The sequence below is a fragment of the Oncorhynchus mykiss genome, chromosome 12, assembly GCF_057628025.1.
Source record: "Oncorhynchus mykiss isolate SJ-2025 chromosome 12, ASM5762802v1, whole genome shotgun sequence".
Lineage (NCBI taxonomy): Eukaryota > Metazoa > Chordata > Actinopteri > Salmoniformes > Salmonidae > Oncorhynchus > Oncorhynchus mykiss.
The window spans coordinates 25788447-25816359 of NC_143033.1; the positions used below are offsets into that span (position 1 = coordinate 25788447).

The 27913-nt window shown below is 45.0% G+C and overlaps 1 protein-coding gene across 1 annotated transcript in view; it reads right to left on the reverse strand.

Annotated features, from left to right (window-relative positions):
- The window catches only part of LOC110537246 (unconventional myosin-XVIIIa), a 108995-nt gene that overhangs the window by 59813 nt on the left and 21269 nt on the right, over nt 1–27913 (reverse strand). Inside the window, exons 3-9 of the mRNA XM_090192061.1 lie at nt 7012–7099; nt 6696–6802; nt 6351–6527; nt 3829–4039; nt 3465–3708; nt 3161–3224; nt 2758–2902 (exon numbers count right to left, since the gene is read on the reverse strand). Of these exons, the coding sequence (XP_090048187.1) occupies nt 2758–2902; nt 3161–3224; nt 3465–3708; nt 3829–4039; nt 6351–6527; nt 6696–6802; nt 7012–7099 (1036 nt within the window). The remainder of the gene's footprint in view (nt 1–2757; nt 2903–3160; nt 3225–3464; nt 3709–3828; nt 4040–6350; nt 6528–6695; nt 6803–7011; nt 7100–27913) is intronic.

The following is a 27913-nucleotide window of genomic DNA, read 5'->3' on the forward strand; positions in this document are numbered from 1 at the left end:
GGAGCAACAGTAGCAGTGTATACAGTACATGAAAAGACAAACACCACTAACAGCAGCAATGGGCATACTTTAACAGGGTCTGACCAACACACTGCATTCAGGAGCTTCATTGGAAAACAATGTACTGAGAGTTGAGGAGTAGAACAGCCCACACTTGTCAGAATACCCAATCAACCTCCCGTTCATTCAGATCTACTGAGAGCAGGTGGATAGTCATGCACTTCTTTAGTGTATTGACAAACTCATGATAAATAAAGGTATATGCTGCCCTCTGGTGTTACCTAGTCAAACTGCACTGCTTATCATTAGTGTGCTTCATCAAACCTCTACTGAACTCACCCATTTCTAAACTCTCTATAAGACGACGAAGATGTTGTAGTATTATAGGGGAGAGCAGCAAGTGTTAACATATTTCCACCAAGTGGCAACAGAGATGTTTTTGGTCAATCTGATCTGGCAGATTGTAACCCAACAAATATATATCTTTATTTTTTTATGTATTTATTTATTTAACTAGGCAAGTCAGTTAAGAACAAATTCTTATTTAAAATGACCCCGGCCAAACCCGGACAACACTGGGCCAATTGTGAGCCGCCCTATGGAACTCCCAATAATGGCCGGTTGTGATACAGCCTGGAATCCAATTAACCAATTAACAGCCAAATAACACTTCAGAGACAGAGAGGAAGAGAAGGAGATCAAAACAGTAGAAGACACAAAAACACCCAGAAGGATGTTTGTTTGGGATCATTTCCAATTTCCTCTATGACTGACAATGCAGAGAAGGCAATGTTAGACCATGTGAATAAGCATCCCAATTGCTCACACATTCATTTCAATTAGTACAGTGTAAACAATCCGTCTCGTTCTGGGCTGTCAGGCAAATGAACTCGGCAACAAACAAAAAAAGTCCTCACTGTCAACTGTGTTTATTGTCAGCAAACTTAACAAACTTAAGATTCAACAAATGAGACAAACTGAACAAGTTCCACAGAAATGGAATAAGGTGTCCCTGAACAAAGGGGGGGTCAAAATCATAATAACAGTCAGTATCTGGTGTGGCCACCAGCTGCATTAAGTACTGCAGTGCATCTCCTCCTCAAGGACTGAACCAGGTTGGCCAGTTCTTGCTGTGAGATGTTACCCCACTCTTCCACCAAGGCACCTGCAAGTTCCCGGACATTTCTGGGGGAATGGCCCTAGCCCTCACCCTCCGATCCAACAAGTCCCAGACATGCTCAATGAGATTGAGATCCGGGCTCTTCGCTGGCCATGGCAGAACATCCTGTCTTGCAGAAAATCACGCATAGAACGAGCAGTATGGCTGGTGGCATTGTCATGCTGGAGGGTCATGTCAGGATGAGCCTGCAGGAAGGATACCACATGAGGGAGGAGGATGTCTTCCCTGTAAAGCACAGCGTTGAGATTGCCTGCAATGACAACAAGCTCAGTCCGATGATGCTGTGACCCGCGCCCCAGACCATGACGGATCCTCCACCTCCAAATCGATCCTGCTCCAGAGTACAGGCCTCAGTGTAACGTTCATTCCTTCGACGATAAACGCAAATCCGACCATCACCTCTGATGAGACAAAACCGTGACTCGTCAGTGAAGAGCACTTGCAGACAGTCTGAGCACTGATGGAGGGATTGTGCATTCCTGGTGTAACTCAGGCAGTTGTTGCCATCCTGATGTTTGGATGTACCGATCCTGTGCAGGTGTTACACGTGGTCTGCCACTGCGAGGACGATCGGCTGTCCATCCTGTCTCCCTGTAGCGCTGTTTTAGGCATCTCACAGTACAGACATGGCAATTTATTGCCCTGGCCTCATCTGCAGTCCTCATGCCTCCTTGCAGGATGCCTAAGGCACGTTCACGCAGATGAGCAGGGACCCTGGGCATCTTTCTTTTGGTGTTTTTCAGAGTCAGTAGAAAGGCCTCTTCAGTGTCCTAAGTTTTCATAACTGTGACCTTAATTGCCTACCGTCTGTAAGCTGTTAAGTGTCTTAACGACCGTTCCACAGGTGCATGTTCATTAATTGTTTATGGTTCATTGAACAAGCATGGGAAACAGTGTTTAAACCCTTTACAATGAAGATCTGTGAAGCTATTTGGATTTTTACTAATTACCTTGAAAGACAGGGTCCTGAAAAAGGGACGTTATGTTTTTTTGCTGAGTTTAGCAGTTAAACACAATGGGTTTGTCCTCTGCGGAGGCACAGCAGCTAACAGACACTGAGCTTTTCAATGACAAGGCATTTAGTCAGCTGAAGGCTGAAGTTGGGCTGGGACTTTATGCTTCTTGAGTTGGAACACTTAAAACTCTTTAGTTGTCGCCCGACTGTCTCAAACTGACACCAACCATTTTGATACTTGTGTTGCGCATGGCTGAACGGTAAAGGAATGCAATGAACATCTCCCCTGCAGATGGTAAAACATGTCATTATTGAAAGTGCTCAAACTTCACAACTGTCACATAAATGTTATCAATATTCTCAGCTTGAAAAGCTCCTTGAAACAAACAAAGGCCCTGGATAGATGGCAGCACCATGAATTCTGTTATTTCAGAATACACCCCGTGTCTCTTCGCTTGGCTTTACTCTTTCAACTACACTATGAAAATGTATTATATTTTTGTTGAATACAGAAAACATGCATCTGCCATGTAAGTTTTTCATGGAATATAAATACAGAATGCAGCTGCATTATTAGCCTCTGGACTGAACATCTGACATGGTCTCAGAGTGGGCTCCTTACCCTTGGTGGCTCCTGCAGCTCCTAGGTGGTAGATGGCCCCCAGGACTAGCCAGAAGGCCCTCTGCTCCTCCCCACTGATGCCCAGGACCTTCATGGCTGCCTGCAGCTTGGTGAACTGCTGGGAGGCCCGCTGCTTGTCTTCAGACTGGGCGAGCACGAGGGGAGAAACGACAGGTGTTAATATGGACTGGATTTACTAGAATTGTACCGTTATTTTAACAGGGAGTCCCATTGGGAGCTCTGCATCTTACAATTACACAACAAGTTAGAGGAAATACAGCATCAAATCAAATAAAAAACACTTGTATAAAAAGCAGTACCAGTCTATTCACACAAAACCAAATAAAACTTTCCTGACACAAGGTCTTTCCCACAAGGTCCTTGGGGCCCTGGGTAGAGTTACCTTGGGCTGAGGCACGATTCCGAAAGCACTGTTTTCGGCAAAGTGGTTGAAGTGCAGCTTAGTCCTGGGTAGGCAATATGAGACAAGCTGTCATTCAGTCACAATGACAAGAGTATACGTGACAGAACTATGAGAGTTTCTGACCTTCAAAACTCAGACACTTTAAAGTAAATGAAGGACAGAGTGAGAGAGAGAAAAAGATGGAGGTGTAAGGGAGAAAGGTAAAAGAGGGAGCGAGAGAGAGTGTGTTCGGCAAGGGTGAAGGTCCACTCCACACAGAGGTCTGAGGAAGATGACAGCTTACTTGAGAGAGCTGTCAGCTCCAGCCATCATATAGTAGAAGACATTGAAAGTGGACTCTCCCTCTGGCCGCCTGGTCACTCTTCGCTTCTCTAGCAGCATGGTCTGAATGGAGGCCGAGGCCACCTGACCAGCCTGGTCAACATCCAGGCACACGATGTGAGAGAAGCGACTGGCGTTTCCATTCATGGAGGTGGAGCTGTTCCCAAAGGCCTCCAGGATGGTGTAGACTGCCTGCCACTTCTCCGCTGGGAGACACACAGAAACAGGCCAAATAGGGAATAGCAGGCAAATAATGGACTTTCAAATGAAAAATGTAAATAACTTGTTCTGTAACGTACTGCATGTTCATTCCCCTCAAAACCTACCAGAGAACGTCTTGCCAGTGCTGCCAGCGATGGTGACCAGGTACTGAACCAGGTGTTGACAGTTGGTGGTCTTGCCGCTGCCGCTCTTTCCCAGTAGCACAATGGACTGGTCCTGACGGGTGGTCAACAGATTCCTATAGGCTGACTGGGCCACGCCATAGATGTGAGGCGCTGTGTCCTCCCTCCTGCACCCCTTAAACATGTGCATCACCTAGAGAGAGAGAGGTGAGGAGAGTGTCATTCTCACCATATAAAACCTCTCCAATTCAACAAATCCAGTCCCACGTGCTCTTTCTGGCGTACATACAGTGGGGAGAACAAGTATTTGATAACCTGCAAAATCAGTAGTGTTTCCTACTTACAAAGCATGTAGAGGTCTGTAATTTTTATCACAAAAATCACATTGTATGATTTTTAAGTAATTCATTAGCATTGTATTGCATGACATAAGTATTTGATACATCAGAAAAGCAGAACTTAATATTTGGTACAGAAACCTTTGTTTGCAATTACAGAGATCATACGTTTCCTGTAGTTCTTGACCAGGTTTGCACACACTGCAGCAGGGATTTTGGCCCACTCCTCCATACAGACTTTCTCCAGATCCTTCAGGTTTCGGGGCTGTCGCTGGGCAATACGGACGTTCAGGTCCCTCCAAAGATGTTCTATTGGGTTCAGGTCTGGAGACTGGCTAGGCCACTCCAGGACCTTGAGATGCTTCTTACAGAGCCACTCCTTAGTTGCCCTGGCTGTGTGTTTTGGGTAGTCTTCAATGCTCTTACTGAGGGAAGGAGGTTGTTGGCCAAGATCTCACGATACATGGCCCCATCCATCCTCCCCTCAATACAGTTCAGTCGTCCTGTCCCCTTTGCAGAAAAGCATCCCCAAAGAATTATGTTTTCACCTCCATGCTTCACGGTTGGGATGGTGTTCTTGGGGTTGTACTCATCCTTCTTCTTCCTCCAAACACGGATAGTGGACTTTAGACCAAAAAGCTATATTTTTGTCTCATCAGACCACATGACCTTCTCCCATTCCTCCTCTGGATCATCCAGATGGTCATTGGCAAACTTCAGACGGGTCTGGACATGCGCTGGCTTGAGCAGGGGGACCTTGCGTGCGCTGCAGGATTTTAATCCATGACGGCGTAGTGTGTTACTAATGGTTTTCTTTGAGACTGTGGTCCCAGCTCTCTTCAGGTCATTGACCAGGTCCTGCCGTGTAGTTCTGGGCTGATCCCTCACCTTCCTCATGATCATTGATGCCCCACGAGGTGAGATCTTGCATGGATACCCAGACCGAGGGTGATTGACCGTCATCTTGAACTTCTTCCATTTTCTAATAATTGCACCAACAGTTGTTGCCTTCTCACCAAGCTGCTTGCCTATTGTCTGGTAGCCCATCCCAGCCTTGTGCAGGTCTACAATTTTATCCCTGATGTCCTTACACAGCTCTCTGGCCATTGTGGAGAGGTTGGAGTCTGTTTGATTGAATGTGTGGACAGGTGTCTTTAATACAGGTAATGAGTTCAAGCAGGTGCAGTTAATACAGGTAATGAGTGGAGAACAGGAGGGCTTCTTAAAGAAAAACTAACAGGTCTGTGAGAGCCGGAATTCTTACTGGTTGGTAGGTGATCAAATACTTATGTCATGCAATAAAATGCAAATTAATTACTTAAAAATAAAACAATGTGATTTTCTGGATTTTTGTTTTAGATTCCGTCTCTCACAGTCGAAGTGTACCTATGATAAAAAATTACAGACCTCTACATGCTTTGTAAGTAGGAAAAACTACAAAATCGGCAGTGTATCAAATACTTGTTCTCCCCACTGTATATCATTATGCCATTCTTTTCTTTTTTTGGGGGGGGGGGGGGGGGGGGGGGGGTAGTTCAGCTTTAATATTGCAGATAGATTGTGGGTTCTATCAATGTAATTGCCTGCATCATTTCCAACCCCATATATATATGTTTTTTCCTTCCTTATTATTTACCCTAACCCTGCCACCCTCCCCTAATTGGAGTAAACTAATGGACAACAATACTTAGGCTTCCACTTCCAGCTTATGCATACAATTCACAGACACAGTATTTTTTACATTAGTTATTTTATTTGTTTTTATTCCTTTTAAGTCCCACCCTTCAGCTCCCATCTACAGTATTTCTTAAGACCATCAATTCGGATTTCTAATTTACATATTTTTCAACTGTGCTGTAATGTTTCACAAATGTTTTGAACCTTTCAATCCTCAATATTTCTACAGTGTAAATTACAGATTAAAATTTTTACTAAGAGTATTATTATAGTAGTGACCGATTGACTACGGTGGTACCCTTCCTGCAGGTACCCTTCCTTCATGTGGTACCCTTCCTGCAGGTACCCTTCCTTCATGTGGTACCCTTCCTGCAGGTACCCAAGAATGTTGTATAATAATTTAAAATGTAAAAACTCTGGTGTACTTGCTACTCTCCTAGAATATATCCCCTCTATCCTGCTAACCGCAGGCTCCACCCAGAACAGTACCTTCTCAGAGTACATGGAGGGAGCGCTAATGGGGTTGATGACCACCATGTTGGGTCCAGCTTGGGTGTGGATGAGGTTGCCCCCATAGCGCTGGCGCAGGGAGTGCATCACACTGGACTCATTGAGGTAATGCAGTGAGGACAGGTCCTCCACGAGCTCAAACGATGGAGGGTTTGCCTACACATATATGGGTTAGAGGATGGCGTTCAAAGAGGTGATACGCCACAGACTCTTCTCTTCAGATAATGACGCAATAAAAGTACTCGGATCCAATATGAGAACAATTCAAATTAGGTGCATTACAGGGGCCAATCACCATGTACATTTTGGTGAGTTTAGGTTTACCTTCTCCACATCATCCTCATCCACATCCAGCAACGAGCCGTCGCTCTCCAGTCTGATCTTGACTGTCCCCTCTGGCAGACTGCCTGGCTCCGTCTTCAACAGGGTCGCTGTGGTGACCAGTCAGAACAGATTCAGTATCATTATGATCTATAGCCACAGAGAAAATGTTTGTCTAGGCTGCATCATGTGTTATACTGAACACATTTACAAATGCAATACCAATATGGCTTACTACTTCAGTGAGTATATCAAGAGCAAATTGAAAATGCATAAATGTTGATCATATTGGGGTGAATGGTGGCGTTCATCTACTAACCCAAGGAAAATCCATCCTTGTGAACCAGCCATACTTTCTCAGTCCCGTACCAGGCCTTCTCAGCGGCTATCTGCTCCTCAGTCTTCACCTGTGAGAGAGCAGGCCCAAACAGGGTTAGTACATTTCTAAAAGAAGAAAAGCTAGAAGACAGGCGCAGAGGTGTACAGTGCAGTTGGAAAGTATTCAGACCTTTTTCCACACTTTGTTATGTTACAGCCTTTTTCTAAAAATAGATTTTAAAAAATGTTTTCATTATCAAATCTTCACAAAATACCCCATAATGACAAAGCGAAAACAGGTTTCATTTTCTTGCAAATGTATTACATTTAAAAAAACATACCTTATTTACATAAATATTCAGACTCTTTGCTAGGGAGACTCGAAATTGATCACCCTTGAGATGTTTCTACAACATGACTGGAGTCCACCTATGGTAAATTACATTGATTGGACATGATTTGGAAAGGCACACACCTGCCAACAAAAAAAAAAATTTTTTTTTTTTAAATCCCATTGGTGACAGTGAATGTCAGCGCAAAAACCAAGCCATGAGGTCAAAGGAGTTGTCCGTAGAGCTCAGAGACAGGATTGTGTCGAGGCACAGATCTGGGGAAGGGTAGCAAAACATTTATGCAGCATCGAAAGGCCGCAAGAACACAGTGGCCTCCATCATACTTAAATGGAAAAAGTTTGGAACAACCAAGATTCTTCCCTCTGGAGCTCTCTGACAGACAGATTCCCTCTGGAGGACAACAATCTCTGCAGCAATCCACCAATCAGGCCTTTATGGTAGAGTGGCCAGACAAACCACTCCTCAGTAAAAGGCACATGACAGCCTGCTTGGAGTTTGCCAAAAGGCACCTAAAGACTCTCTGACCATGAGAAACAAAATTCTCTGGTCTGATGAAACCAAGATAGAACTCTTTGGCCTGAAAGCCAAGCGTCACATCTGGAGGAAACCTGGCACCATCCCTACGGTGAAGCATGGTGGTGGCAGCATTATGCTGTGGGGATGTTATTCAGCAACAGGGAGACAAGTCAAGATCGAGGGAAAGATAAATCGGAGCAAAGTACAGAGAGATCCTTGATGAAAACCTGCTCCAGAGCGCTCAGGACCGCAGACTGGGGCAACGGTTCACCTTTCAACATGACAATGACCTTTTCCAAAACAATGCAGGAGTGGCTTCGGGACAAGTCTCAATGTCCTTGAGTGGCCCAGCCAGGACCCAGACTTGAACCCAATCGCACATCTCTGGAGACCTGAAAATTTCTGTGCAACGACACTCCCCATCCAACCTGACAGGACCTGAGAGGATTTGCATAGAATGGGAGAAACCCCCCAAATACAGGTGTGCCAAGCTTGTAGCATCATACCCAAGAAGACTCGAGCCTGAAATCGCTGCCAAAGATGCTTCAACAAAATGCTGAGTAAACGGTCGGAATACTTATTTAAATGCGATTTCAATTTTTTACACATTTGGAAATAAACTATTTTAAACAAACTGCTTTGCTTTGTCCTTATGGGGTATCATGTGGGAAATGGGAAATGGGCTCTGGTTTTGCATTGCAGTGTCATCCTCTCCGTGAGGGAGGAGGAGTTTTGTTCTTCCCCATGGAACACCTGGAACACTCCCCCCACACTCTTACCTCCCAAACCCCCACCTGGCCTCCAGAAAGCCCCTCATGGCCTACTAGTCTCTACTGTGTGTGTCTACCATCAGACGAGATGGCCTTCAGGGAGGAGGTGAGGGACCTCGGAGTGTGGTGTCAGGAAAATAACCTCACACTCAACGTCAACAAATCAAAAGGAGATGATTGTGGACTTCAGGAAACAGCAGAGGGAGCACCACCCTATCCACATCGACGGGACAGTAGTGGAGAGGGTAGTAAGTTAAGTTCCTCGGCGTACACATCACAGACAAACTGAATTGGTCCACCCACACAGATGGAGTTGTGAAGGCGCAGCAGCGCCTCTTCAACCTCAGGAGGCTGAAGAAATTCGGCTTGTCACCAAAAGCACTCACAAACTTCTACAGATGCACAATCGAGAGCATCCTTTCGGGCTGTATCACTGCCTGGTACGGCAACTGCTCCGCCCACAACCGTAAGGTTCTCCAGAGGGTAGTGAGGTCTGCACAACGCATCACCGGGGGCAAACTGCCTGCCCTCCAGGACACCTACACCACCCAATGTCACAGGAAGGCCATAAAGATCATCAAGGACAACAACCACCCGAGCCACTATCATCCAGAAGGCGAGGTCAGTACAGGTGCATCAAAGCAGGGACCGAGAGACAGAAAAACAGCTTCTATCCCAAGGCCTTCAGTGTTAAACAGCCACCACTAACATTGAGTGGCTGCTGCCAACATACTGACTCAACTCCAGCCACTTTAATGATGGAAATTGATGTAAAAAATGTATCACTAGCCACTTTAAACAATGCCACTTAATATAATGTTACATACCCTACATTACTCATCTCATATGTATATACTGTACTCGATACAATCTACTGCATCTTGCCTATGCCATTCTGTACCATCACTCAATGATATATCTTTATGTACATATTCCTTATCCCTTTACACGTGTGTGTATAAGGTAGTAGTTGTGGAATTGTTAGGTTAGATTACTCGTTGGTTATTACTGCACTGTTGGAACTAGAAGCACAAGCATTTAGCTACACTCGCATTACCATCTGCTAACCATGTGTATGTGACAAATGAAATTTGATATCACCCCCTGCCACCAAAGTACTGAGAGCCCACTCACAGAAAGGATAGGGAGTCACGAATAAAGCCTGCTATATAACCGAACATCATTACACAGCACAACACATGACTGTACTGGCTGCATATCAGCACTTCACCACAAATATTTATGAAGAATGTGAAAGAGATACAATATGAACAAACTAAACACACATCATATGACAATTAATCGGTGGATTAACTCGTGCAATTTGAGTTACTAGGTTTTCCTCTTAACAGGATCTGAAACTCATACTGAAAAGCAAGCCACATCACTAGACAAGCATACACTCTCACTGTAAACCTACTAGACATGGTCAAATTAATAAGTCATGTATTTCATGAGTTTCTCAATATTCTACCAGTTCATCACAGATACAAAATCCCTGCTGAGGATGTAGGCTCTGTGATTCACACACACACACACACACACACACCACATCCAGGGCAGGACTGAGGGAGATGCATGGGGTATTGCAGTCAGGCATAGCAGTGGGCAGACCTTGGGTTGAGAGGCAGCCGTGTGGGCCACCTGCAGGAGGGCCACATGGTCCTGATCCACCCATGTCTGGAGGAGGGCAGGAAGAGGAGTGGGGTCAATCCAGAGGTCAACTTTAAGGACCATACTGCATGTTCAAACACATGCCAACAGCCAAGTAACAAGTATCTTTTGTGAATTTGGGTGGAAGGTTGGATAACACATGCAGAAAATAACTGACACCCACACGTTGGCTGTGAAAAACAAACTAAATCACTCTGGTCAACTGAAAGAAGGCGTTAATCCTTCTAGCTTTACCAGTCTAAATGATTATGTCCAGCCAAGGCCGTCTCTGTGGGAGAGGGTAGGTCATTACTGGGACTTCCTGCACTGCTTCACGGACAGAGGGAAAGAATTCAGTCCACAGCAACATGGTGAGGGAACAAGTATGGGGTGCATGCAGAACCCCTAGGGGGTGAGACAGGGGTAGGGGACGGAGAGGTCAGTTAAAAGAGCAGGCGTACACTCCAGCACAAAACATGAGCACACACTTCAGCCAAGCCTTGTGTGAGAGCAGTGATAGGGAACGGACAGTACCTGAGAGGCCGCCACCGGATACGCAGACAGCAGCAAGCGGAGACGAAACACACAGCGACACAGAAAAGAAGAGATGAGACTGCAGAAGGAGGACTGGGAAGGAAACTGTGTTTTTAGAGTGGATGTGAGAGCTGGGATCTGGAATCAACAGGTACAGTCTCAATCCAGCATTAAAAAAAACAAACTTCAACCTCAGGGAAAATGAAAACCCTTTTGTCAGAAAGTGAATGCCAAAAGGACAGAATACATTCATGTCAGAACATAGATATTCCTGTGGATCGGGTAAATGAGGAGCCACACAAGAGCCTTATTCATACGAGACCTTATCCATAGGACTAAGGAGAGCTCCTAAGCCATGATAGGAGGCCATATGACAGTGATGTAGGCTACATACACTAAACTGAAAAGACAAAACACCGATGCTGCTAGAGTCAGGGTTCCAATTACAACACCACAGGGTACCTCCATAATTCAAACACTGCTGCTCGTGGGCAACACCAGTTTGGGGCCACATCAAACAGTGCACCTGTCCCCATGCTGATGCACAGCAGGATGGCACGGACCCATGGCAAGGTAAGACTGGGTAATAGCACAGCAGATCAGGCAGACATACAGGCTGAAAGAGAGGATGTTACAGTAGAGCCAGCTCCGGTGAGGTTCTTCCTCAGAAGCCTGTGGTTCTCATCTGTAGGGACCAGCTCCAGAACCTACAGTAGGTCACATCACCAACACAGGTGAGAACAGGTTAATAAGTGTTCAGTGCACACATCATTGACTGTAATACTCTACGAGGCAGACATTTGAAGGCAAGCCCTCTGTACCTCTGGTTTCTCTACAGCCAATGAGCGAGAGGCAGGAACGAACCCTGGAAGGTGGGCAATAGGGTCGGATAGGGAGGCAGGGATGAAACCTGGGGGCCGGGCAAGAGGATTTTGTTTTGTGGCAGGAATGAAGCCTGGAGGAGGGCCGAGGGGGTTGGCTTTGGCTGTGGGTATGAACTATGAACCCTGTTGGGGGGATGAGGGGGTTTGATTTGGGGGGAGCTGGGATGGGAAGAACAGATGGAGGAGGAGCAGGAGTGGACATGGAGGTGGGCCTCTGCTTTTTCCTCTGGAGGCTCCTGGCTCTCTACTTCCTTCTCCTCTTTGTCCTCCTTACGGTCCTGGGTGAGGGTGAGAGGACGGTGCTCCTTGGTCCTCCCTCAGCCCATCAGGCTGGCCAGGCCCATGGAGATGTTATCCTTCTTGTCTGAGGAGCGAAGTCTTGGGTACAGATGTGGCTATAGGGGCAGCTTCAGCTGGCTCTGTGCTGGAGGCTTGAGGCTGCTCATCCACCCCAGGAACGACCCTGCTAACCACTCCCCTAACAACCCTAACCACCTTCCTGGTGGGACCCTGGTCCTCTGTGCTCTCCTGCCTGGAGGTGGTGGTGGCTGGTGGGTCAGGGCCTCCCATTGCACTCCTGGTTGTTTCGCTGGTTGATGATGTCAGCAACTGTGGGTCACCACTTGCTTCGGTTTCAGCTTCCTCACCATTAGACTGAACACACATATAGTAAAAAGAGAAGCCAATCGCAGAGATACTATGTATCAGACCCAAACCTTTATCGTTTCTGTTCATAAAAGCACCATCTATTGTTCACTGGCCAAAGCCCATGTTATTTGTAGAGTGGCTGGTATATGGTAGTTATATTACACAAGCAGCTGTCTACTCTCCAGGAAAGACAGCTGTGACAAACATCCAACATCAGACATGAACTATGTCTAGCCCAGTATTTCACACCGCACTTGCCTACTTTTAAATCTTGAAAATGGCTACACAGAGATTACACAGAGATTAGCTCTAATAATACCTTGGATCATAATGACTGGAAGAAATCCTCTCACAGATTGTCAACATCAGATTAAGTGTGGTTAAAGTTGGCTTATACAGGTCCACTCTTTCAAAGACCTCTCAGATGCTTCAAGAGGGCCACCATTGTTCCTGTTCCCAAGAAAGCTAAGGTAACTGAGCTAAACGACTACCGCCCCGTAGCACTCACATCCGTCATCATGAAGTGCTTTGAGAGACTAGTCAAGGACCATATCACCTCCACCCTACCTGACACCCTAGACCCACTCCAATTTGCTTACCGCCCAAATAGGTCCACAGACGATGCAATCTCAACCACACTGCACACTGCCCTAACCCATCTGGACAAGAGGAATACCTATGTGAGAATGCTGTTCATCGACTACAGCTCGGCATTCAACACCATAGTACCCTCCAAGCTCGTCATCAAGCTCGAGACCCTGGGTCTCGACCCTGCCCTGTGCAACTGGGTACTGGACTTCCTGACGGGCCGCCCCCAGGTGGTGAGGGTAGGCAACAACATCTCCTCCCCGCTGATCCTCAACACTGGGGCCCCACAAGGGTGCGTTCTGAGCCCTCTCCTGTACTCCCTGTTCACCCACGACTGCGTGGCCACGCACGCCTCCAACTCAATCATCAAGTTTGCGGACGACACAACAGTGGTAGGCTTGATTACCAACAACGACGAGACGGCCTACAGGGAGGAGGTGAGGGCCCTCGGAGTGTGGTGTCAGGAAAATAACCTCACACTCAACGTCAACAAAACTAAGGAGATGATTGTGGACTTCAGGAAACAGCAGAGGGAACACCCCCCTATCCACATCGATGGAACAGTAGTGGAGAGGGTAGCAAGTTAAGTTCCTCGGCATACACATCACAGACAAACTGAATTGGTCCACTCACACAGACAGCATCGTGAAGAAGGCGCAGCAGCGTCTCTTCAACCTCAGGAGGCTGAAGAAATTCGGCTTGTCACCAAAAGCACTCACAAACTTCTACAGATGCACAATCGAGAGCATCCTGGCGGGCTGTATCACCGCCTGGTATGGCAACTGCACCGCCCTCAACCGTAAGGCTCTCCAGAGGGTAGTGAGGTCTGCACAACGCATCACCGGGGGCAAACTACCTGCCCTCCAGGACACCTACACCACCCGATGTCACAGGAAGGCCATAAAGATCATCAAGGACATCAACCACCCGAGCCACTGCCTGTTCACCCCGCTATCATCCAGAAGGCGAGATCAGTACAGGTGCATCAAAGCTGGGACCGAGAGACTGAAAAACAGCTTCTATCTCAAGGCCATCAGACTGTTAAACAGCCACCACTAACACTGAGTGGCTGCTGCCAACACACTGACACTGACTCAACTCCAGCCACTTTAATAATGGGAATTGATGGGAAATGATGTAAATATATCACTAGCCACTTTAAACAATGCTACCTTATATAATGTTACTTACCCTACATTATTCATCTCATATGCATACGTATATACTGTACTCTATATCATCGACTGTATCCTTATGTAATACATGTATCACTAGCCACTTTAAACTATGCCACTTTGTTTACATACTCATCTCATTTGTACATACTGTACTCGATACCATCTACTGTATCTTGCCTATGCTGCTCTGTACCATCACTCATTCATATATCCTTATGTACATATTCTTTATCCCCTTACACTGTGTACAAGACAGTAGTTTTGGAATTGTTAGTTAGATTACTTGTTATTACTGCATTGTCGGAACTAGAAGCACAAGCATTTCGCTACACTCGCATTAACATCTGCTAACCATGTGTATGTGACAAATAAAATTTGATTTGATATGGAATATGTGAATGAATGGTCAGTGTTTGCCCAATATTAATCTTCCTCTAGTGTTTACTCTGACTGCATCAAGGCCAGCAGGTGACACGTCCACTCTCAATATGGTGTTCTATTGTATACCCAACTAAAAGCTTAGGAGATGCCAGTCTTCTATGCTTCATCTCTCAAAACCCTGAAAACACCCTGAAAACCCTGAGAGTCAATTACACGGGTGAGGAGAGTGCCATTTGGTTGAGGGAAGAAAAATCTGTGACCTCTTAACAACCTAGAAGTAGGTCCCTTGAAGCTTTGACAAGATGCTACCATCAAAAAGCACACAGCGACATTACGCTTACATCTGAGGCTGGCTTGGTTTCAACTTCAACCTGCCAGAGAGGCTGATCAAACCCAGAACTGAAGCTTTGTCTACATGCAAGAACATCACACATCTCTACCACTAACATGCTTCCTCTATCTACAGACAAAATCATCTCTCTTCAGCCTAAAGCTCAACAGACAGCAGTATTAGCAAATTATTAGAAAGACTGTCAGCAATGTGCAGGAATCTACTGAAGGCAAACAAAGGTAAGACAAGACTTCCCTTTTGCTGCCAGAATGAAAAGCACAAACTGTAAGCCATGGTAACAGCCTAGAGGTCATGGGCTGAGCAGGGAGAGAGTTAGTGACGGAAAGGAGGGAGAAAGAGAGGGAGGTAGATGGACAGAAAGTCTGAAAGTAGGAGATGATATGAGGAAGGACTGATGACAATGAGTGAATGCTTAGGGTTGGACGGTAGGTAGGGAGACGAGGACTGGTGTCTTTGCACTAGCTACTACCAACAGGGCAGTAGGAACATGCAGGCTGAGGCAGCACTGAGGACAGAAGACATAAGGAACAGGATGGAATGGATACATATGGTACAGGGTAGTGATGGGCATTCCGGCTCTTTAGGCTCCCAAACAGCTCTTTAAAAAAAATATATGTTTTTGTATTTTTTCAAGTCAAACAGTTTGCGAGAGAGTATAATTTAATTAATTGTTTTAACACCAATCATAGTCAAACTATCTTAACCACAATGTATTTAAAAATGCATTGGTTTGTTATGACAAAGAATGCTATTAAACATTTGCATTTAAAATATAACATTTGAATGTATCTAAACAAAGTGCATATAAATCTAACAATTCAAAACTAATACAATCTGAACAGAATAATAGAATATTGCACCATATCAAACAAAAATAAATAAATTTGCAAAACTGCAGCATCCAACTTAAAACATTAAATTGGTCCCTATTTTCTCTCAGCACACAGCTATGCTGACCATATTTAGCTTTTATGAGAATTTTGCATTCAGAAATGCAAGCTGCCTCACTTGAGGGGCTGACGCGGTTTCTTCACTCAGTAATTATTCCAGTGGTGATTTTAGCATGGAAATCTTGGTGGGCCATACTGCCAGCAAAGCCACTACAACAATAATAAACAACACATTAATTGTACTATCACGATGACACAGGTGCCCACAAACTGTTATGGCCTACAAAAAGCTGTCCCAACAGCAGAGTCCCACCACCTTACCACTGCTACACCTGGCCATCAGTGGAGCCTTGTCAGGCAGCGAAACAGTTCACTCAGCCTAATTTATTGACTTTAAAATAAACAGAAAAGTGACATGGCTGACTTGCTTAAACAAAATGTGGTTTCTACTGACAATTAATATGTACAAACTACAGCCTGTGGGGACGACGAGAGGATAAGGAGCAATCCGTAATTTCGATTAAGACATTTATGAGCGAACTAGGACGGACATACTGTAGTATGAAGAGCTCATCTAGATTAAGAATCATACGTTTGGACAAATTATGTATTATGTAAATGATGTAAATAAAATAAAAGGCATCAGAAAAGCATTGATCAGTAGATTTTAGCCTCAGTTCAGACCACCACTAGAGGGACATTTTAATTTCCATTTCAATCACCGAGTTTCACTTTGCTTCTAACACCACATGAGGGAGCTATTTGTTCAACACTTCTGAAATGTCGAGTGACAGAATTCAGAACATGGGCCATTCTTAGTGTTCTCCCAGTACACCAAGTCAGAAACTTAGGATAAATAAGGGGGGCGTTTAAGCAGCCAATGAAAGCTCATACAATATTTGATGATGACGACATTTCTCCAAAAACAGGCTAAAATGTGCACCACCAAGTCAGAACAGTATGCTAAATCTTGAACGGAAAATCGACCAAATTATTAGGGTGAGGCACAAGGGCTACTAACAGCTTACTGCACAACATACACCTACTATTACTTTCTTAGCTACAGTATACATTTCTACATTTGAGTGTTTAAAACATAACAAAATCAATGGGGGACCCATGCCATTACATTTTGGGAATACCCATTTTTATTTTGGTGGTTGTTATGTTTTAAAATCACTCAGATCGCATAAGAACACGGCATAAGCCATGGCAAAATGTTTAGAATTGCAGGAAATTTGCTTAAAAACTGCACAATTTGGTCTCTGTGGCCAAGAGGGCCTCTAAAACATTTTGCTCATAGACCGCGCCATTGGTTGCGTCCGTTACCATGCCGCCGCCACCCAACGCTAACTATGCTAAAAATCCTAGGGGAAACGCTGAAGTCAAATCGCTCGGCCCTTTCGAGCCATACACAGAAGAAGTAGGATAAAGTCTGAGAACTACATTCATGAGGTGTCAAACCAACAGGACCACAGTATGAAGGCGATAAACAACTGCAAGCATCAGTCATGCCAATGACTGAGCCAATGAAGAGCTCATCTAGATTAAGAATCATACGTTTGGACAAATTATGTCTTCAGCATATAAAAGACATAAGAAAAGCATTGATCAGTAGATTTTAGCCTCAGTTCACAGACCACCACTAGAGGGACATCTTACTTTGCTCTTCGTTCACTGAGTTTCACTTTGCTTCTAACACCACACGAGGGAGCTATAGCCCCAAAACATTTAGGTCTGCTTCTTCAAATCTAGGAAGGCTTCAGTTACTGCCCTATATTCAACATTCATATGAATAGTCATTTTACCTGAATTAGAATTTAAAAATACATCACACTACATTGATAACTGTACATATTTAGCCTGTCGCTGAGAAAAATAAATTACTGCAGAATAAAATGCCCCTAAATAAAAGGTACTTTTTTAATTTTTTACATGCCCTGTGAGAAAGCCGGTGACACATAACACATGGTCTATGCCTGGCCTGGAGGGAGAGCAGAGTGTTCAGCTTCTGATTGGGTGTGGTGGGCAGGGGGAGTGGCTCCAGGAGGATAACATGGAACTGCAGGCAGCGCATACCGGCTAGACCAAACTGGTGGAATCTGTCTGCTGTGACACAGCCTAGCCTGCTAATCCATCCCCACAGTGAGAGAGAGTGCGAGAGAGAGTGCGAGAGAGAGTGCGAGAGAGAGTGCGAGAGAGAGTGCGAGAGAGAGTGCGAGAGAGAGTGCGAGAGAGAGTGCGAGAGAGAGTGCGAGAGAGAGTGCGAGAGAGAGTGCGAGAGAGTGCGAGAGAGAGTGCGAGAGAGAGTGCGAGAGCGAGTGCGAGAGCGAGTGCGAGAGCGAGTGCGAGAGCGAGAGAGAGAGAGAGACAGCATGTAGCTGACTGTCTACACATGTTGAAACTGAAGCAGGACCCATGGGGTTAATGTGATACGGTCATGACCCAGACTATAGAGTCACAGTACATACAGACCTGATTACAACACTCATAGAAATCAGGACGAGAGTTAACATTAAAACACACCATGCAGATGGACAGTAGCCTGCAAAAACAATCTGATAACACTCTGTTAGAAAGACCTGGGATCACACGCAAGGCTGACAAATGACTTAAGAGGAAGTGATTCTCAAGCTCAATTTACAAGGTATAAATGAGCCTTTTTACGGGAATGTTAGATTATAACATGGCAAAGAGTTATTATTGTATTCAGCTGGTGAGAAAAGTCATTTACGAAGGAGGTGAAAAGACACTTCCACACATTAAAACTGCCTCATCATTTGGGAGAGCAAAGTGTGAGTGGAAGCAGAAGGGAAATGGAAGCAGACAGACAGCAGGTCTATGGAAGATGACAGACAGGCAGAGCCTGAGAGGAGTGTCACAGAGACAGAGGGAATCGTGTTCGAGACAAAGAGGTCACTGCCAACAGGCTATGGTCTCAGAGACATGCGAGGATACATTTGTGCTGTTGTCTGTGCCCAATAATGTTTGTACCATGCTTTGTGCAGCTACCATGTTGTGCTGCTACCATTTTGCTACCATGTTTTTTGCCATGTTGTGTTGCTACCATGCTGTATTATCATGTGTTGCTGCCATTCATGTTGTCGTCTTAGGTCTCTCTTTATGTAGTGTTGTGGTGTCTCCCTTGTCGTGATGTGTGTTATGTCCTATTATTTCATTTTTAATTCCAGCCCCCATCCCCGCAGGAGGCCTTTTGCCTTCTGGTAGGCCGTCATTGTAAATAAGAGTTTGTTCTTAACTGAAAAATATATATAAAACAAGAGGCACACCATGCTCCCCTCACTGCCACTAAGGACTCCATTTAGTTCCTTTCAGCCTGCCACTCAGGGCACTGCACGACACATCCTCTCAGTCCACACGCACACCAACTCTCAAAACCCTCACGTGGAAGTATGGATCCATTCACTGGTCTGAATAGATGAGTGTGAGGGAGAGCATGGATAGGGGGGCCGAGAGACCCACACACAGGGAAATAGAACAGATTCCTCCCAAGGTGCACTACACTAGGGGTGGGACTGGGTGATAAAAAGCAATTACAACACCACATTTCACTTTCTCTACACAGAGGGTTTCAGGGCAATAACAGCTTTGTAGACCATTCCAGACACAAAACACACAGTGATGATAAAGAGCAATGGCAGCTGCCATCAAAAATCTGAAAAACTGGGGGTGTCTGTATAAGTACTGATGTTTAAACACAGCAGAAAGAGGAAGACTATGTCAATGAAATTCCTCAGCAGTCCAACAGACCCACTGTTCAGACAACCACACACAGCTTTGTTCATTAATGTTTCCTGAGAGATACGTAAATGCAAATATATCATTCCCTTCCTGATTTAAACTGGCATATGTGAGAGGTCAATGTGGAGCTTGACTGGCTACAGTGGTAGGGGTCATGACCTCTGGCTACAGCCTCTGTCCTATGATAATTAGAAAACTTGTGTTATAACCTCTTTACAATGAGGAAAAGCCTGGAGGAGGTGGTCACTGTAGTCCAGCCCCTCCAGTAAACCTGACAGCTCTATTATTAGCCGTGGAGCCCCGCCCATCTAATCCCAGCGTCTGTACTAATGTTGAATGTTGACTGTGACAGCCTAGCATCGCCTCACTGGGACTGGATAAGTTATTGAACTGATTCAAAGTGGATTTAACAAGTGACATCAATAAGGAATCATAGCTTAAATCCACTTCGAATCAGTGTAGCTGAAGGGGTGGAGACAGGTTAAAGAAGGATTTTTAAGCCTGGAGACAATTGAGACATGGATTCTGTCAAGAACAGCAATGTTGCAGTTCCTGACACAAACCGGTGCACCTGGCACCTACTACCATACCCCGTTCAAAGGCACTTAAATCTTTTGTCCTGCCCATTCACCCTCTGAAAGGCACACATACAGAATCCATGTATCAAGAACTGCAACATTGCTGGGTTTTTCACACTCAACAGTTACCCGTATGTATCAAGAATGGTCCACCATCCAAAGGACATCCAGCCAACTTGACAACTGGGGAAAGCAGTCAAAATGGGCCAGCATCCCTGTGGAACACTTTCGACATCCTGTAGAGTCCCTGGCCCCTGAGGGGGGGGGGGGGGGGGGGGTGCAACTCAATATTATGAAGGTGTTCACACAGAGAAGAAACATATGAAAACAGAACAATTTCAAAGATTTCAATGAGTTACAGTTCATATGAGGAAATCAGTCAATTGAAAAATTGAAATAAATTCATTAGGCCCTAAATTATGGATTTCACATGACAGGGAATACAGATATGCATCTGTTGGTCAGATACCTTTAAAAAAACGATATGGCCGTGGATCAGAAAACCAGTCAGTATCTGGTGTGACCACCCCTTGCCTCATGCAGCACAACTCATCTCCTTCGCATAGAGTTGACCAGGCTGTTGATTGTGGCCTGTGGAATGTTGTCCCATTCCTCTTCAATGGCTGTGCGAAGTTGCTGTATATTGGGGGGGGGGAAACTCCCTCAAAACTTGAGACATCTGTGGCATTGTGTTGGTGACAAACTGCACAAGGTGCACCTGTGTAATGATCATGCAGTTTAAATCAGCTTTGTGATAATCCATCCACCTGACAGGTGTGGCATATCTTGGCAATGGAGAAATGCTCACTAACAGGGTTGTAAGCACATTTTTGCACAAAATTTGAGAAGAATAAGCTTCTTGTGCGTATGGAAAAATTGTGGGATCTTTAATTTCAGCTCATGACACATGGGACCAACACTTTACATGTTGTGTTTATATTTTGTTCAGTACACACATTACACAGTACACACATTACACAGTACACACATTACACAGTATATACAGGCTTAAAATGCCTTCGATAGCTCTTTCGTCCCACCCCACACACATGCGGAGACCTCACCTAGGTCTCTGATGCCCCCAGAGACGAAACCGCTCTCATTGTCACCCAACGCATAGGTTAACCTCCACTGTACTCACATTCTACCATACTGTACATTATGCCTTGTATCTATTCTACCATGCCCATAAATCTGCTAAATTTTATTCTGTCCACAGCGCACTTGACGACCAGTTCTTATAGCCTTTAGCCGTACCCAGTATCCAGTTCCACTCCTATTCCCCAGGTGCTATCAATTGTTGACTTCTGTAAAAGCCTTGGTTTCATGCATGTCAACATCAGAAGCCTCCTCCCTAAGTTTTTTTTGCTCCACTGCTTTAGTACACTCCGCCAACCCGGATGTCCTAGCCGTGTCTGAATTCCAGGCTTAGGAAGGCCACCAAAAATGTTGAAATGTCCATCCCCAAGTAGAACATTTTTGCCAAGATAGAACTGCCAAAGTGGGTGGAGTTGCAATTTACTGCAGAAACAGCCTGCAGAGTTATGTAATGCTTTCCACCTCTGTGCCAAAACAGTTTGAGCGTCTACTTTTAAAAATCCACCTTTAAAATAAATACATCTCTCACTGTTGCCGCTTGTTATACACCCCCCCTCAGCCCCCAGCTGTGCTTTGGACACCATATGTGAATTAATCGCCCCCCCCAATCTATCTTTAGAGTTCGTACTGTTAGGTGACCTGAACTGGGATATGCTTAACACCATCCTACAATCTAAGCAAGACGCCCTCAATCTCACACAAATTATCATGGAACCTACAACCATAAATCCATAAACACGGGCACCCTCATAGATATCATCCTGACCAACCTGCCCTCTAAATACACCTCTGCTGTTTTCAACCAGGATCCCAGCGATCACTGCCTCATTGCCTGTGTCCGCTAGGGGTCAGCAGTCAAACGCTCCCTGAAACACTTCACGAGCAGGCCTTTCTAAAACGACCTGGCCCGGGTATCCTGGAAGGATACTGACATTCCGTCAGTAGTGGATGCCTGGTTATTCTTTAAAAGTGCTTTCCTCACCATCTTAAATAAGCATGCCCCATTCAAAAAAAATTGAACTAAGAACAGATGGTTCACTCCAGACCTGACTGCCCTTGACCAGCACCAAAACATCCTGTAGCATACTGCATTAGCATCAAACAGCCCCTGTTATATGCAACGTTTCAGGGAAGTTAGGAACCAATATACACAGGCAATTAGGAAAGCAAAAGCTAGCTTTTTCAAGCAGAAATGTGCATCCTGTAGAAAACTCCAAAACGTTCTAGGACACTGTAAAGTCCATGGAGAATAAGAGCACCTCCTCCCAGCTGCCCACTGCACTGAGGCTAGGAGATGATTGTGGACTACAGGAAAAGGAGGATAGAGCACGCCCCCATTCTCGTTGATGGGGCTGTAGTATTTGGCATGGGTCCTGAGATCCTCAAAAGGTTCTACAGCTGGTACGGCAATTGCTCGGCTTCTGACCGCAAGGCACTACAGATGGTAGTGAGTACGGCCCAGTACATCACCGGGGCTAAGCTGCCTGCCATCCAGTACCTCTACACCAGGCGGTGTCAGAGAAAGGCCCTAAAAATTGTCAAAGACCCCAGCCACACCAGTCATAGACTATTCTCTCTACTACCGCATGGCAAGCGGTACCGGAGTGCCAAGTCTAGGACAAAAATGCTTCTCAACAAGTTTTACCCCCAAGCCATAAGACTCCTGAACAGGTCATCAAATAGCTACCCGGACTATTTTCATTGTGTGCCTCCCCCCAACCCCTCTTTTTATGCTGCTGCTACTGTCGGTTTATGCATAGTCACTTTAACTATACATTCATGTACATACTACCTCAATTGGACCGACCGACCAGTGCTCCCGCACATTGGCTAACCGGGCTATCTGCATTGTGTCCCGCCACCCACCAACCCCTCTTTTACACTACTGCTACTCTCTGATCATCATATATGCATAGTCACTTTAACAATATCTACATGTACATACTACCTACATACTACCTCAATCAGCCTGACTAACCGGTGTCTGCATGTAGCCTCACTACTTTCATAGCCTGTCTTTTTACTGTTGTTTTATTTCTTTACTTACCTATTGTTCACCTAATACCATTTTTGCACTTTTGGTTAGGGCCTGTAAGTAAGCATTTCACTGTAAGGTGAACACCTGTTTTATTCGGCGCACGTGACGAATAAACTTTGATTTGAGGAAACTGTCACCGCCGATAAATCTACGATAACTGATAATTTCAATAAGCATTTTTCTACAGCTGGCCATGCTTTCCACCTGGCTACCCCTACCCCGGACAACAGCTCTACACCCCTCACAGGAACTTGCCCAAGCCTCCCCATTTCTCGTTCACCCAAATCCAGATAGCTGATGATCAGCTGGGCTAGACAATCTGGACCCTCTCTTTCTAAAATTATCAGTCGCAATTGTTGCAACCCCTATTACTAGCCTGTTTAACCTCTCTTCCGTATCGTCTGAGATCCCCAAAGATTGGAACGCTGCCGCGGTCATCCCCCTCTTCAAAAGGGGGAGACACTCTAAACCCAAACTGTTATAGACCTATATCCATCCTGACCTGCCTTTCTAAAATCTTCAAACGCCAAGTTAACAAACAGATCACCGACCATTTTGAATCCCACCGTACCTTCTCCACTATGCAATCTGGTTTCCGAGCTGATCATGGGTGCACCTCAGCCACGCTCAAGGGTCCGAAACGATATCATAACCGCCATCAATAAAAGACAGTACTGTGCAGCCGTCTTCATTAACCTGGCCAAGGCTTTCGACTCTGTCAATCACAGCGTTCTTATCGGCAGACTCAGCCTTGGTTTCTCAAATAACTTCCTCACCTGGTTCACCAACTACTTCTCAGACTTCTCAGAGTTCAGTGTGTCAAATCGGAGAGCCTGTTGTCCGGACCTCTGGCAGTCTCTATGGGGGTACCACAGTGTTCAATTCTCGGGCCGACTCTTTTCTCTGTATATATCAACGATGTCGCTCTTGCTGCAGGTGATTCCCTGATCCACCTCTATGCAGACAACACCATTCTGTATACCTCTGGCCCTTCTTTGGACACTGTTAACTAACCTCCAAACGAGCTTCAACGCCATACAACACTCCTTCTGTGGCCTCCAATCACTCTTAAACGCTAGTAAAACCAAATGCATGCTCTTCAACCGATCGCTACACTCACCTGCCCACCTGTCTAACATCACTACTCTGGACAGTTCTGACTTAGAATATGTGGACAACTACAAATACATAGGTGTCTGGTTAGACTGTAAACTCTCCAGACTCACATTAAGCATCTCCAATCAGCTTCCTATTTTGCAACAAAGCATCCTTCAACCATATACTACCCACCACTGTGACCTGAATGCTCTAGTCGGCTGGTCCTCGCTACATATTCTTCGCCAAACCCACTGGCTCCAAGTCATCTGTAAAATCTTTGCTAGGTAAAGCCCTGCCTCATCTCAGCTCACTGGTCACCATAGCAGCACCCACCCGTAGCACACGCTCCAGCAGGTATATTTCACTGGTCATCCCCAAAGCCAACTACTGCTTTGGCCGCCTTTCCTTCCAGTTCTCTGCTGCCAATGACCGGATTGAATTGCAAAAAAAAAAAAAAAAAAAAAAAAAAGATAGATTATTGCACCTGTACATAGCCCATCTGAATAGCCCACCAAACTCCTTTGCATCCCAGTATCTCTCCTTGCACATTCATCTTCTGCACATCCATCACTCCAGTGTTTAATTGCTAAATTGTAATTATTGCGCCACTATGGCCTATTTACTGCCTTACCTCCCTAATCTTACTTCATTTGCACACACACTGTATATCGACTTTTCTATTGTGTTATTGACTGTATGTTTGTTTACTCCATGTGTAACTCTGTGTTGTTGTTTGTGTCGCACCGCTTTGCTTTATCTTGGCCAGGTCGCAGTTGTAAATGAGAACTTGTTCTCAACTGGCCTACCTGGTTAAATAAAAGGTGAAATAAAATAAAATCCAACATTATTGGAGTTGTCTGGATTCCAACGCATTTACACATGTACACACATTATCACCAGGTGTCCTGGTGTACCACAGAGTGAGAGAGGAATGTCAGTCTGAGAAGTATGTGGGTCTTAGTTGTATAGACAGGGGGCAGGCCTCATCTTGTCAGACGCTTCCATTCCAAAATTACTTAGCCTTCTCATAATCCCATAAAACACAAACATGCTCTTGTAAAACAATATTCTGAAAATTCATGTCAAATTCATTATATTTTTATGTGTTATTCAAGCAACTCAGTATTTATATTGTGTTTGAACAGTTTAGAAAGTGTAGCAACAGTGAACAAACTAAGAGAACGGCACACTGATACAGAGTACTGATAGGGAGCACAGACTTAAACTACTGAGTAAGGACCAGGTAGCCAGACTAACTGATAGCTACGCCTTAATTCATTTAAACATCTGCCAAGATGGTCAAATTAAGCTACTGGTATGCTAACAAACCTGTAATGAGATGATCACAAACAGAAGCCATATTCCACTTTGTGAGAACTACAAATTATTCTGGATGTCGCCTTTGTCCACACATAAACCTGCTAAGGTAGGGATTTAATATTTGAGTCACAGTACATTCATGTCAGTGCATGTACGCACTTCGATACCATCAAGCTGGCAAAAGATAAAATGCTAAATCCACTTTTATTCTCTGGATTTTCAAAAAGCCCATTGCCTTTGCAGTTCAATGCCCTTTGGCCCAGTCAATCACATGAAAAACTGACACTGTTCTTTAGCAACCATACACTATTAGCATGAAATGTGGGTTTTTTCATACAGTTAATGATACTTTTACGTGCTCCTTTTTGACTATTCAATGAACGTTTCATGTTTCAGTCAGTCAGTGACTTCAGAACACCAGCAGGATGCACACTGAAGCAGGTACACTTGACACCACATGCAAAGCCACACCCATAATATACACAAATCTGTCTAACGCAAACTAGGTCTGTCTGGCATAAGGAAATAAATATATATCATCTTCTTTATGTAATCCTTCCACAGCTCACACAGTCATGAGCTCTTATGTTTACACACAGTAGGACCTTTGATCAAGAGCATTGTTCCAGCTCCCCCACCACAGTCTCCTTCCATTTAAAATCTAGAAGGCTGCACAGAATAAGAGCTAGCACTCAACTGTCATTTGATGCTTGGGTTGACTCTGTCTGAGCAGCGTTAGAGTAGCCTGCGATGTAAACAACTGACACAGTGGATCCAGCCACTGAAGAAAATGCACATTGCTTTTTACTCTTACATCAACAAAGTGCACAACTGCTATGTTCATTGAATCCTGGTACCTACAGTGGATTTAAATCAGTGACAGTAATCAATAGCCTTCAACTGTTCCCAAGTGAACAACGTACAATGTTATCTAATTGAGAAGCTTCCAGAGTCCATGGAGGGAGCACCTCCTGACCCATCGTCTTCACACAGAGAGCTTACAAGAGGACTGCCAGTGGGCACAGTGCAGTATGGCAGTCCTGTAACCAGAGCTACAGTAGCTTCCTGCTCACCATGTTGAGAGGAGGGGCCTGCCATCTGGACACAGCACCCAGCACACACACACTGGCTCAGTCCCTGTGTGACAGGCAGGTCCCAGTCAGAACCGTGGTGACCTGAGGGCAGCGCTGGCCCAACAGCCACAGCTGGGGACACACAACTCCCAAACAGGCCAGGAAACACACTGGCAGCTCTGGGGAAGAGAGGAGAACAGAAAGGCCAGCAGCTGGTCCCGGGCCCAGATCATCCATTACATAATCTAATGTGATCCAAACATTCATTGAGGAGTCCATTCAGAAACTGGTTATGCGACACAACAGGCTGTGAGAGCAATGGACATTAGTGGGTGTTAACATCTCAATATCTTAAACCCCAGAGGTGAAGCCTTGTCAGTGACAACTGTGTTGGAGGAAAATGTGTACCATCTGCTAACAGCTTACAGCCTATGAGGGAGGGTTTGGTATGCAACCTATATGCAAACCATCCAATGGTGGTGAGGCTCAAACACGGGACTCTTCGGTTGAAGATGTAAATGTGTCAATGTGCCCTTGAGCAAGGCACATAACCCTAATTTGCTCCAGGGGAACCGTACTACTGTGGCTGATCCTGTAAAACAACACAGTTTACTGCACCTAATTAGGGGTGGCAGGTAGTCTAGTGGTTAGAAAGTTGGGCCAGTAACCGAAAGGTTGTTGATTGAATCCCAAAATACAAATCTGTCGTTCTGACCCTGAACAAGGCAGTTAAACCCACTGTTCCCCGGTAGGCCGTCATTGTAAATAAGAATTTGTTCTTAACTGACTTGCATAGTTAAATAGAAGTTACATAAAAATAAAATATGGTTGTTGAGCCCAAAAAAAATAAATGTTTTTCCACTGCCGCTACTTGCTGTTTATTATCTATGCATAGTCCCTTTACCCCCAAAATACATGTACAAATGACCTTGACGACTAACCTGTACCCCTGCACATCGACTCAGTACAGGTACCCTCTGTACCGAGTTATTATATTCCTTTTTTATTTATATATTTTTATTTAGTAAATATTTTCTGAACTCTATAAAACTGCATTGTTGTTTAAGGGCTTGTAAGTAAGCATTTCACAGTAAATCTGCTGTATTCGGCACAACATGTTGGTTTGATGTGGATCAGGAAGTGAATCCAGATACAGCATTGGAAGTATTTGTAAAATGATTCATGCCAA